Source organism: Somniosus microcephalus, chromosome 14 (genome assembly GCF_052327205.1).
Source record: "Somniosus microcephalus isolate GS21.2 chromosome 14, FLI_Smic_1.0, whole genome shotgun sequence".
NCBI lineage: Eukaryota > Metazoa > Chordata > Chondrichthyes > Squaliformes > Somniosidae > Somniosus > Somniosus microcephalus.
In genome coordinates, this window is record NC_141000.1 from 122472458 (window position 1) to 122483919 (window position 11462).

General features: G+C 47.1%; 1 protein-coding gene across 3 annotated transcripts in view; it reads left to right on the forward strand.

Annotated features, from left to right (window-relative positions):
- Positions 1-5595, forward strand: part of LOC147107887 (E3 ubiquitin/ISG15 ligase TRIM25-like) — a 36864-nt gene extending 31269 nt beyond the window's left edge. The window contains exons 7-8 of one of the 3 annotated variants that reach the window (XM_086007266.1): positions 2875-2978; positions 3321-5595. In XM_086007266.1, the coding sequence (XP_085863392.1) occupies positions 2875-2978; positions 3321-3361 (145 nt within the window). In that variant the 3' untranslated portion in view covers positions 3362-5595. Of the gene's footprint in view, positions 1-2874; positions 2979-3320 lie in introns of those variants that run through there. The other 2 variants (XM_086007265.1, XM_086007267.1) reach the window with 2 other exon arrangements.
- The last annotated feature ends 5867 nt before the right edge of the window (positions 5596-11462 follow it).

Here is an 11462-nt window from a genome sequence, read left to right on the forward strand (position 1 = left end):
CAACCTCTGATCTACGTTGGATCAAACCAGTGGCTCCCAAGATCCCAAGGCACTATTTTGAATAAGTTTTCCCCGATGTCCTGGCCAATATTTATACCTCAACCAACACCACTAAAACAGATTAGATTTTCTGGTCATTATCACATTGCCATTTGTGGGAGCTTGCTGTGCGCAAATTGGCTGCCACATTTCCTGCATTACAACAATGACCGGGTACTGAGTTTGGATGATCAGCCATGATCGCATTGAATGGCGGAGCAGGCTCGAGGGGCCGAATGGCCTACTCCTGCTCCTATCTTCTATGTTTCTATGACGACACTTCAAAAAATACTTCATTGTCTGTAAAACACTTTGTGATGTCCTGCGGTTGGGAAAGGCGTTATATAAATGCAAGTTCTTTCTTTCTTTGGGTATCCACCAATTCCTAGGGGTATGTCTGCACCCAGGGGAGGGCATGCAAATGAACAAGAATCCAAAAAAAACATGGGTGCCTCTCTCTTCATAGACACCGCTAACCTGCCCCAATGTATCCATTCAGTAAAATGTGAATGTTTCAGATAATTTTATTGAAAAAGATGTAATGACTTAGGCATGATGCCTAAGTTTTTTTCTGGAAAGGAAGATGTAATTATATTGTGTATCTGCTTAGAGATGTTGGATGCTCTATAGGGGCGAGCGGGTGGCAGGATTGGGTGTGGGTGTTAAATGGGCAAAAGTTCCGAGCATGTCGGGAAGTTGACTCCAACCCACCGATTTCTGGGTTTTACTGAGGTGGGACAAGGGGCGGGCAGCCAACCCGCTCCCAGGAAGCGGTTGGCATTTTAAATATGTTACGAGGCTGGAAGCCTCGGATTTAATCTGCTCTGCCGGTTTTACTGGGACCGGACGGGTTTCTATTCTGAATGTCTTTATTATATTTTGAATAAAATTGTCATTGACAATGTCATCCTGATTACAAATGGATCAGTGCATGATTGACTCTCCCCTATTACGTGGCAGACCATCTCCTGCCTCAGGACTGCAGTCTCTCTCCTGTAGGAACTATTCCAGTGATTTCGAGGAGAGTGAGATTTCAAGACAAACCAGCAAATAAGAAATATTAAGTTTGCGTTGTCTCAGCTTTGAGGGCCAGATTGCCAGGGCTTGGACACTCCTAAATTAGAGCATGACTGGTTGTTATTCTTCAGATTTACAGCTAGTGTACGTCCCTGGTTTCTCTCTAAGCTCATCACAAAGTGACCAGCTTTCCCTTTTATAACATTTTATTGTATCTGTGTAACATTTGAAGTGACAGACATGCGCTAAGTGCAAAGCTTTTAAATATATAATTAAGACAGACAGACAGACCACCCTTCCACCCCGGTCTGGAGGACCCGCTCACCATCTTTTACATGGAAGAAACCGTGTATGCATGAAAATTTGAATGGCCCGCGCAGCCAGTTAAAGGGACTGTGCACGGAAAAAAAAATTAGATGGGAACATTGCTCTACAGATCAGGCAGCCTGTGGAGAGGGAAACAGTTAACGTTTCAGGGTGATGATATTTCATCAGAATCTCCATCTTCTTCCAGTTCTGAAATGATTCAAACCTGAAACTTCCCTGTAATGCCAGTGTTGGATGTTCCACAGACTGAACCTGTTCCTTCTCCTCCCCTCGCTATATATGTAGACGGGCGAGCCCAGTCTGCAAACTCATAGGATAATATTAATAAAAAGACAATGGCCCCGATATTTCCAGGCTGGTTCGAGGCGGTTCGGGTTTGTAATTTTTAACATTTTAACATCACACCCAACCCAAATCTACCCATTTTTGTGGGTTAAAATTCTTCCCGATGACTCCAAGACCTGAGGGAATCCCGGAAGAATGGGTTACCCTCGGGTCCTGCTGAATTTAACTGCATGAACTGATTCACTTTTTTGGCTCCTTTTTCCGGCCAAATCGGATTGGATCAGATTGAAAGGCTGGCTGCCTGTCGGTGGGTAGGCCTTCAGCACCAGGCCGTAGCCGGGGAGCGGAGGACAGAGGGAGTGATAGGAAAGGACGGGGGAGGAAATCGCAGGCCGGTGGCGGGGGAGATCGGAGGCCGGTGGCGGGGGAGATCGGAAAGGCCGGGGAGGCGAAGATCGGAAGATTCGGCGGGGAGCACAGAGGAGGAAGGGAGTGATCGGAAATACTGCATGGGGGGGCAAGGGGAGATCGTGGCTTGTGGGGGAGATCGGATCGCGGGGGGGAAAGGCGAATGGCCGATTGCCGGGGGGCGAAACCGGTTAGCCTGGTGGGCTGGGGAGGAGGCACTTCTGCTCCTCCTGGCCCACAAGCAATGCTGGAAAGCCACTTACCTGCTGGATCCAGCAGTCCTCGCCTCGATTCAGCTGCTGGGTTTCCCGAGGCCCGGCAAACACGGCCGGCCAGTGTTGAATTTAAAATGGAGGTAAAATCTGAGGCACGCAGCCCCCATTAAAATAATTAAATGAGCAACACACCTCCTGGGAGTGGATTGGTCACCTCCACCTCCCCCTCACGGAAGTGGGCTGGTTCAAGGCGGGTTGGGTTCTGGTTTGAGATTTTTAACATTTTAACATCCCACCCGACCCAAACCCACCTGTTTTTGTAGGTTAAAATTCTCCCTGATGACTCCAGAACAGAAGGACTGAACTGGAATGCCGACTGCTTTGAAAATCCCAGATTGAGCTGAAACAGCACCAAACCTGGATTCAACTGCATAGCTGAAAATCCCTGGATTTTCACACTTCCAAGATGATTTGCTGGTCAATGTCAGCACAAGCATCAATTGTTGCAGTCATCACTCATTCTTTGGGTTTCTGATCTGAAATGTTCCCACTAATAAAAACATTGTTCCCTCTTCCCTTACAGGGACACTCAGAATATCACCCTAAACCTGACCAATGTATCTCAACTTATCCAGAAGAGGATGATGGAATCAGAAAAGTACCAGTCAGCCATATTGACAATAATAAGTAAGAAAATTCAGCATTTATCTAATCAGGAATTTACAGCAAGATTGTTTAGTCATGTTCAGTGACCTGAAAGTATCCAAGAGCACTTAAGGGAAAATACAGACACAGAGAGGCAGAATCACAAATACACAGGGAACATAATGGGCCAGAAATTCGGGTCCCCACGGGTGAGTACGCGCTGGGTACTCACACACAGGCCCAACGAAAGTGCCGGTTTCGTGCATGCACTGCGCATGCGCAGGAAACCGGAACTTCCGTTCCCTTAAAGGAAGGGGTTCACAGGTCGAACGCGTGCGCCGGAGAGGCAGCGCGTACGCCTGGAACTTCTGTTTTTTTTTGCAGGTTTCTCCGGGAGGGTAAGTCTCCAGCAGCTACGCTTGTAAAAAGCAGTCGCAGGGCCTGCTTTTAACAAGGTAAGTGGTGAATTAAGTAAAATTAAAACATTTTTTCCACAGGTTTATTATTTTTAAATACTTTAAAGAAAGGTAAGTTTATTTTTAGCCCTGTTAAAAACTAATTAATTTTTTCAAAAATTTAAATTATTGTTTAAAATAGTTTTAATGTAATTTATAGTTATTTTAAAAATGTGATTTAAAAAAAATTTATTTGAAGTTTTAGTTATGTTTTGGGGCCAAACTGTATTCATAGGTTTGACAGGTCTTCCTGTCAAATCTATGATTAGAGATTCCCTGCTACGATTGGCTCTCCATGGCCCACGTGATCCCAGGGGACGCTTCGAATTAACTGCGCCCCTGGGATACGCAAGCACTGCGCACCGGCAGTTGGAGGAGGCCCAGGATCGGAATCCCACGTGGGCCCACAGCTCAACGGCCGGCGCGCTAGGTAAGTGCCAGTCGGGGGCTTGCACCCGCGGGAAGCCTCCGACCCGAATTTCTGGGCCAATAACTTGTGAAATTTAAATAGCCCATTCAAACCACTGCCCTACTCCACAGATCCTATAAAATTTACTCTCTCATGAATTCCTTCCCATCCATTTTAATCTCAAGAGGGAAAGTTCTATGTAAGTACTTCCCAATCCCAAAGGTTATGAAAATATCCAGAGTATTCATCGATTCTACATCTCCACTTTTCAACCTTCGCCCACTGCCCGCCACATATTCTTGCAACACTCAAGCCATAAAAGCAGAGTACCCATTGTGTTCCATGGAGGGTTTGGTTTACACTTGTCCCAAAACCTTCACTCCCTTTCACAGTTAGATATTTATCCAGCGTTTTCATGCAGAAGATAATTTGTTCAGGAAAACATTCATGCATCCAATACTTGGAGGGAAAAGGTTCTTCTAATCTCTGATCTTGCTTTCGGCTTGTCCATTTTAAACCTGCGTCTCTGCTGCTTGTAGACTAATTGAAATAGATTGATTGTTATTATTAGTCAACAACTCCATTATCATTGTATCATGCGACGAACCAAGATGGTGGAAGGCAAATTAGATGGACCTTGCTCTTTCTTGGTCGAGCAATTCCTATGTGTAGTGTACAGTGCTACCAGAGTTGACTTGCTCCACCAGTTCATACCATGGCCCAAAAATTGCATTCGGCGGCGTAGCTACGGAGTACGCTGCCGACCTCCGCAAAGAATTCAAACTTACCTTGTGCGAGACCCCACATGTAGACTTGCTGTTCGGTGCTGCGGAGCTGTGCACAGCATATTACATCAGCTCGTGAGCTCAGTGGACAGCCTATGCATAAGGGAAGACATGCCCACAACATCTATGCCACGCCCACAGAAACTTCTTTCTGTCTCTTGCGTTGAAATTACATTAAATTTTTTTTTTTAACTTTTACTAATTTTAAAAACTTTAAATTAAACTGATACTTGGACTTATTTCTGAAAGGGTTAAAAAGCAAGCAAATCCTTTGTGTTTAAAATACAGAGAAAGCGAAAGAGGTTACGTGCGAATTCACTAAAGCTACGGAGAAGCCAGGTGGCGATAAAAAGTCTGTACAATTCGAGGACTTTGCACAATGGAGCCGTACAAGAATAAGTTAAGGTGTAGCCACCAGGCTACACGCAGCCAATGCTAAAGTGTGAGAAAGATTTAATAAAATGTCAGCTAAACTTAGAAGTAGTAATATAAAGAAATAAAAATATATATATGTGGTTCTGAGTTTTAGAAAGGTAGAGGAAAAGAAACATCAACTGGTCTGGCAGCTTGTAGAACTGCATTCATGGTTCAAATGGCAGAGATAAGGAGCAAAACAGAAAGAAGGGGCTCAGTTACAAACAGACTGTTTGTAAGTAACCTATGACCTGCAGCCCAGTATTGCAGACCAAGATGGGTCACGAGGGCTTAGATGCCTGAATCATTATAAGATATGGTTAATTAACTAATACACAATGTCGAATTAATTAAAAGACTAGGTTTTGTAATCAATCAACTTTTTTTCTTAAAGATTTTAACTGGAGAACAATTGTTGCTTAAGCAGTGATGTAATAACCACGTGAATTTATGTATCTTCTGTATTTTTTCAGCTCCTTGAAGTGTATAAAAGGAGCCTAACAGCTATGTAAAGTTGAGAAGGTGCTCACACAGACCGCGGGGTCTAAGGCACTTCTCCCAGAGCTCTGATAATAAACTGCATCTTTTTACTTTTACATGGTTTAGATGTGAATTTATTTTCACCCCAACATTTCATATATCAGCATTTTGTTAAAATTATGTAACAAAATACCAACATGTTGATTTTTGAATTGCAGCATCTGTGTAAGGTCATAGCAAAAAAACTGCCGCTATTTAGTTGGAGAAAATGTTTGCTCATCCAGAACTGGATGTCGGACAAGCAGGATGACAATTTAGAGACCGTGGAGAGGTCGAGAGAAGTGGTGGTGAGGTAGAGCTGGGTGTCATCGGCATACATGAGGAAACTGACGCTGTGTTTCCGGATGATAACGTCAAGGGGCAGCAAGTAGATGAGAAATAGGAGGGGGCCAAGGATAGATCCTTGGGGGACACCAGAGGTAACAATGCGGGAGCGGGAAGAGAAGCCATTGCAGGTGATTGGCTACGATTAGATAGTTAAGAATGGAACCAGGCGAGTGCAGTCCCACCCAGCTGGACGACGGTGGAGAGGCGATGGAGAAGGATGGAGTGGTCAACCATGTCAAAGGCTGCAGACAAGTCAAGAAGGACGAGGAGGGATCGTTTACCTTTGTCACAGTCACAAAGGATGTCATTTGTGACTTTGATGAGAGCCGTTTCGGTGCTGTCAGGAGCGGAAATCTGATTGGAGGGATTCAAACATGGAGTTGCGGGAAAGAGGGGCACGGATTTGGGAGGCAACAACACGTTCAAGGACTTTGGAGAGGGAAGGGAGGTTGGAGATGGGGCTGTAGTTTGCAAGGACAGAGGGATCAAGGGTTGTTTTTTTTATGGAGGGGGTGATGATGACAGATTTGAGGGAGAGGGAGAGAGAACCTGAGGAGAGTGAACCGTTAACAATATCAGCTAACATAGGAGACAGAAAAGGAAGTTGGGTGGTCAGCAATTTGGTGGAAATAGGGTCGAGGGAGCAGGAAGTTGTTCTCATGGACAAGATGAGCGCAGAGTGGTCATGAGGGGAGATCGGAGAAAGATGCGAATTCAGGGCTGGGGAATTGGGGAACCTTAGAGGAAGTTTGGCCCAGTGGGCTAGGTAAAGGAAGGGAGTGGTGGAGGCAGCTCAATGGATGGTCTCAATCTTAGAGACAAAGAAGTCCACAAGCTCCTCACACTTGTTGTCGGAGGTGAGGGTGGAGGAGAAGGGTTTAAGAAGAGAGTTAGCTGTGGAGAATAGAAGCCGGGGTTTATCTTTGCATTCCAGAATGATTCGGGAATAGTGAGCAATTTTGGCAGTCGTGAGCAGGACCCGATGATGCTTTATGTGGTCCTGCCAGATCTGGCAGTGAATGGCTAAACCAGTTGTCTGCCATATCCGTTGAAGTCTGCGTCCCTTGGACTTAAGGGAGCAAAGATGAGGGCTATACTGGGGGGGAACGGCCAGGGTGAAAGAGGGTAATTGTTTTAATAGGGACTAGGGCATCAAAGGTGGTGGTGGAAGTGTGGTTGAGCAGATTGGTAGCTGCAGAAATATGGTGAATGGAGGGCCAAAGGCTGGACAGGGGATTTCATAAGTGAAGTTGTAAGAGAGTTGGGAGAGAATTTTTTCCAGGGGCGGACACAGAAGGAAGTAGGGTTGGCAGGGGGAGTCGGGGATGTGGGTGGAGAGCGATACGAGAAGGTGGTCAGAGATGGTTTTATCTGCGATTGACACGAATGGGCACGAATGGGAGTAGCAACACCATGAGAGATGGCAAGCTCGAGGGGGTGGCCCTAAATCCGGGTTGTGGAGTTTACATGGAGGGAGAGATTAAGGGAGGATAGGAGGCTAGTGAACTCAGAGGAAAGCGAGCATTATGAATTGATCCCCCTAGAATTCTACCCTTTCACCCCTCTTCCTTCCTGTGGATTCCACTTCTGCTGAGAGCAGGTATGGATTCCATGGTCAGTCTACAAAAAGGCAGGGCAAACTTCCTGGCAGTGACATTAAAAATGTTTCATTTACTTTGAACTTCAGCCTTCTAAGGGCCTTGGGTTGCTCCCATCGGAGCAGCTCCAAGATTCCAGCACTAAAGCAGGATGAGCCCCTCTGTTTTACTGCTGCAAGCACGGGTCAGCTGACCCAAATATTCTAATGACCCCCATACCCGGAATTTGGGACAGGCTCATAGTGAGGCCAAAGCAGCGGGCAGAAATCCTGCTCCACCACATTTCTGCTTCCTCCCAATATTTCACACGCTACCTAGGCTTGATATACTTTAACGGGATAGCAAGTTAGATGTAATATCTCCAAGTTTGCAGATGACACAAAGCTGGGTTGGGCGTGTGTGCTGTGAGGAGGGTGCCGAGAAACTCCAGTATGATTTGGACAGGTTGGGTGATTGCGCAGAAGCATAGCAGATGCAATATAACGTGGATAAATGCGAGGTTATCCACTTTGGTGTCAAAAACAAGAAGGCAGATTATTATCTGAATGGCAATAGATTGGGAGAAGGGGGAAGTGCAACGAGACCTGGGTGCCCTTGTGCACCAGTCGCTGAAGGTAAGCATGCAGGTGCAGCAGGCGGTTAAGAAGGCAAATGGTATGTTGGCCTTCGTAGCGAGAGGGTTCGAGTACAGGAACAAGGATGTCTTGCTGCAGTTGTACAGGGCCTTGGTGAGACCACATCTTGAGTATTGTGTGCAGTTTTGGTCGCCTTATCTGAGGAAGGATGTTCTTGCCATGGAGGGAGTGCAGCGAAGATTCACCAGGCTGATACCTGGGATGGCAGGAATGACGTATGAGGAGAGATTGGGTCGATTGGGCTTATACTCGCTGGAGTTTAGAAGAATGAGAGGGGATCTCATTGAAACTTATAAAATTCTAACAGGACTAGACAGACTAGATGCAGAAGGGATGTTACCGATGGCCGGGGAGTCCAGAACCACGGGTCACAGTCTAAGGATAAGGGGTAAGCCATTTAAGACAGAGATGAGGAGGAATTTCTTCACCCAGAGAGTAGTGAACCTGTGGAATTCTCTACCACAGAAGGCAGTAGAGGCCAATTCATTAAATATATTCAAGAAGGAGTTAGATATATTTCTTAAGGCTAAAGGGATCAAGGGATATGGGGAGAAGGCAGGGACAGGGTACTGAATTTGGATGATCAGCCATGATCTCATTGAATGGCGGAGCAGGCTCGAGGGGCCGAATGGCCTACTCCTGCTCCTATCTTCTATGTTTCTATGTAAAACATACTGCTGAATGGAGAAGGATAGCCAGAAGTTTGTAATAAATGGAAAATACAATGGCCCAGAATTACCTAAAGACTTGGACCATTGGAACACGCACCTATGACGTTGGGTTTGTCTAACACTGTAAAAGTCCCAGGAAATGACAGCGTAAGTGAGTTTTGCCATTATTCACGATGCACCATAATTTCCTGGGACTTTTGTGCCCCTCCACCAATACCCTCACCGTAAGCATGAAAAGTTGATTATCATAGATCCCAGGGGAAAACTTTTTTAGTGTCCATTGGGTCACTAACATTGCCTGGGTGCTAAACTTAGCACCCGGCGAAAAATAGCACCGTCGATCGCTAAATTCAGTTTTAGCGCCCCAAGAGGGAGGTGGAGCTAATTCAAGCACTCCACTTCCTTCTTAGAGCGCTAACCCCAAATATCAGGGCGGTGCGTTCTGCAGCGCTACGCACTGGGCCACGTAGCACTGCCACATGGAAGGGCTCCTCCCCTCATTAAAGGGGAAGGCCCAAGACCACAACTCAACATAACATACAGTTTATCAGGTCATTATCGCATTGCTGTTTGTGGGAGCTTGCTGTGCGCAAATTGGTTGCCACGTTTCCCACATTACAACAGTGACTACATTCCAAAAGTACTTAATTGGCTGTAAAGTGCTTTGAGACGTCCGGTGGTCGTGAAAGGCACCATATAAATGCAAGTCTTTCTTTTAACTCTGCGGAGCCCTACCTGGACTACCGGGGAGCGGGTGCCATGCCAGCAGCCCAGCACACAAGAGGAGTGCCGGGCTGCCAGATTTTGAAGGAGGGGCGAAAACGGGGCGCTGCGCACGGTGATGATGTCATCATCACCAGCGGAGCGGGGCGAGCCCCATGTTCAAAGAGGCAACGGGCCGTGACAAGTAAGTCGGCCATTTTTTCCCCCCCCCCGTCACCTCCCCTTTAATTACCACCCCGTGAGCCGCCTGCTGTTCCATTCCTGCCCCCTGAATCGGTCGCTGTCATCACTCGGCACGGATTCAGGGGGTGCAGGCAAATTTTGCAGGTGGGGTGAAAACGGGGCACTGCGCACGGTGATGACATCGAACGTGCAAAGTCCCTGCAAAGTCCCCCTCACCAACATCTGGGGAATTGTGCCAAAATTGGGAGAGCTGTCCCACAGACTAGTCAAGCAACAGCCTGACAAAGTCATACTCACAGAATCATACCTTTCAGCCAATGTCCCAAACTCCTCCATCACTGTCCCTGGGTATGTCCTGTCGCACCAGCAGGACAGACCCACCAGGGGTGGTGGCACAGTGGTATACAGTCGGGAAGGAGTGGCCCTGGGAGTTCTCAACATTAACTCCGGATCCCATGAAGTCTCATGGCTTCAGGTTAAGCATAAGTAAGGAAACCTCCTGCTGATTGCCACCTACCGCCCTCCCTCAGCTGATGAATCAGTACTCCTCCATGTTGAGCATCACTTGGAAGAAGCACTGAGAGTAGCAAAAGTACAGAATGTACTCTGGGTGGGGGATTTCACCAAGAGTGGTTCGGTAGCACCACTACTGACCGAGCTGGCCGAGTCTTGAAGGACATAGTTGCCAGTCTGGGCCTGCGACAGGTGGTGAGCGAACCAACACGAGGGAAAAACCTACTTGACCTCGTCCTCACCAATCTACCTGTCGCAGATGCATCTGCCCATGACAGCATTAGTAGCAGTGACCACCACAGTTATTGTGGAGACAAAGTCCCATCTTCACACTGAGGATATCCCCCCATCGTGTTGTGTGGCACTACTACTGTGCTAAATGGGGTAGATTCAGAACAGATCTAACAGCTCAAAACTGGGCATCCATGAGGCGCTGTGGGCCATCAGCAGCAGCAGAATTGTATTCCACCACAATCTGTAACCTCATGGTCCGGCATATCCCTCACTCTACCATTACCATCAAGCCAGGGGACCAACCCTGGTTCAATAAGGAGTGCAGAAGAGCATGCCAGGAGCAGCACCAGGCGTACCTAAAAATGAGATGCCAACCTGGGGAGCTGCAACACAGGACTACATGCATGCTAAAAAGTGGAAGCAGCATGCTATAGACAGGGCTAAGTGATCCCACAATCAATGGATCAGATCAAAGCTCTGCAGTCCTGCCACATCCAGTCGTGAATGGTGGTAGACCATTAAACAACTAATGGGAGGAAGAGGCTCCATGAATAACACCATTCTCAATGATGGTGGAGCCCAGCACATTAGTGCAAAAGACAAGGCTAAAGCGTTTGCAAACATCTTCAGCCAGAAGTGCCGAGTGGATGACCCATATCGGCCTCCTCCTGCGGTCCCCACCATCACAGAAGCCAGTCTTCAGCCAATTCGATTTACTCCACGTGATATCAAGAAATGGCTGAGCACACTGGGTACAGCAAAGGCTATGGGCCCGACAATATCCCAGCTGTCGTGCTGGAGACTTGTGCCGGGCTGAAGACTTGTGCTCCAGAACTAGCTGCACCTCTAGCCAAGCTGTTCCAGTACAGCTACAACACTGGCATCTATCCGACAATGTGGAAAACTGCCCAGGTATGTCCTGTCATCAAAAAGCAGGACAAATCCAATCCGACCAGTTATCGCCCCATCAGTCTACTCTCAATCATCAGCAAAATGATGGAAGGTGTCGTCGACAGTGCTAATGATGGTTGTGGTGGTT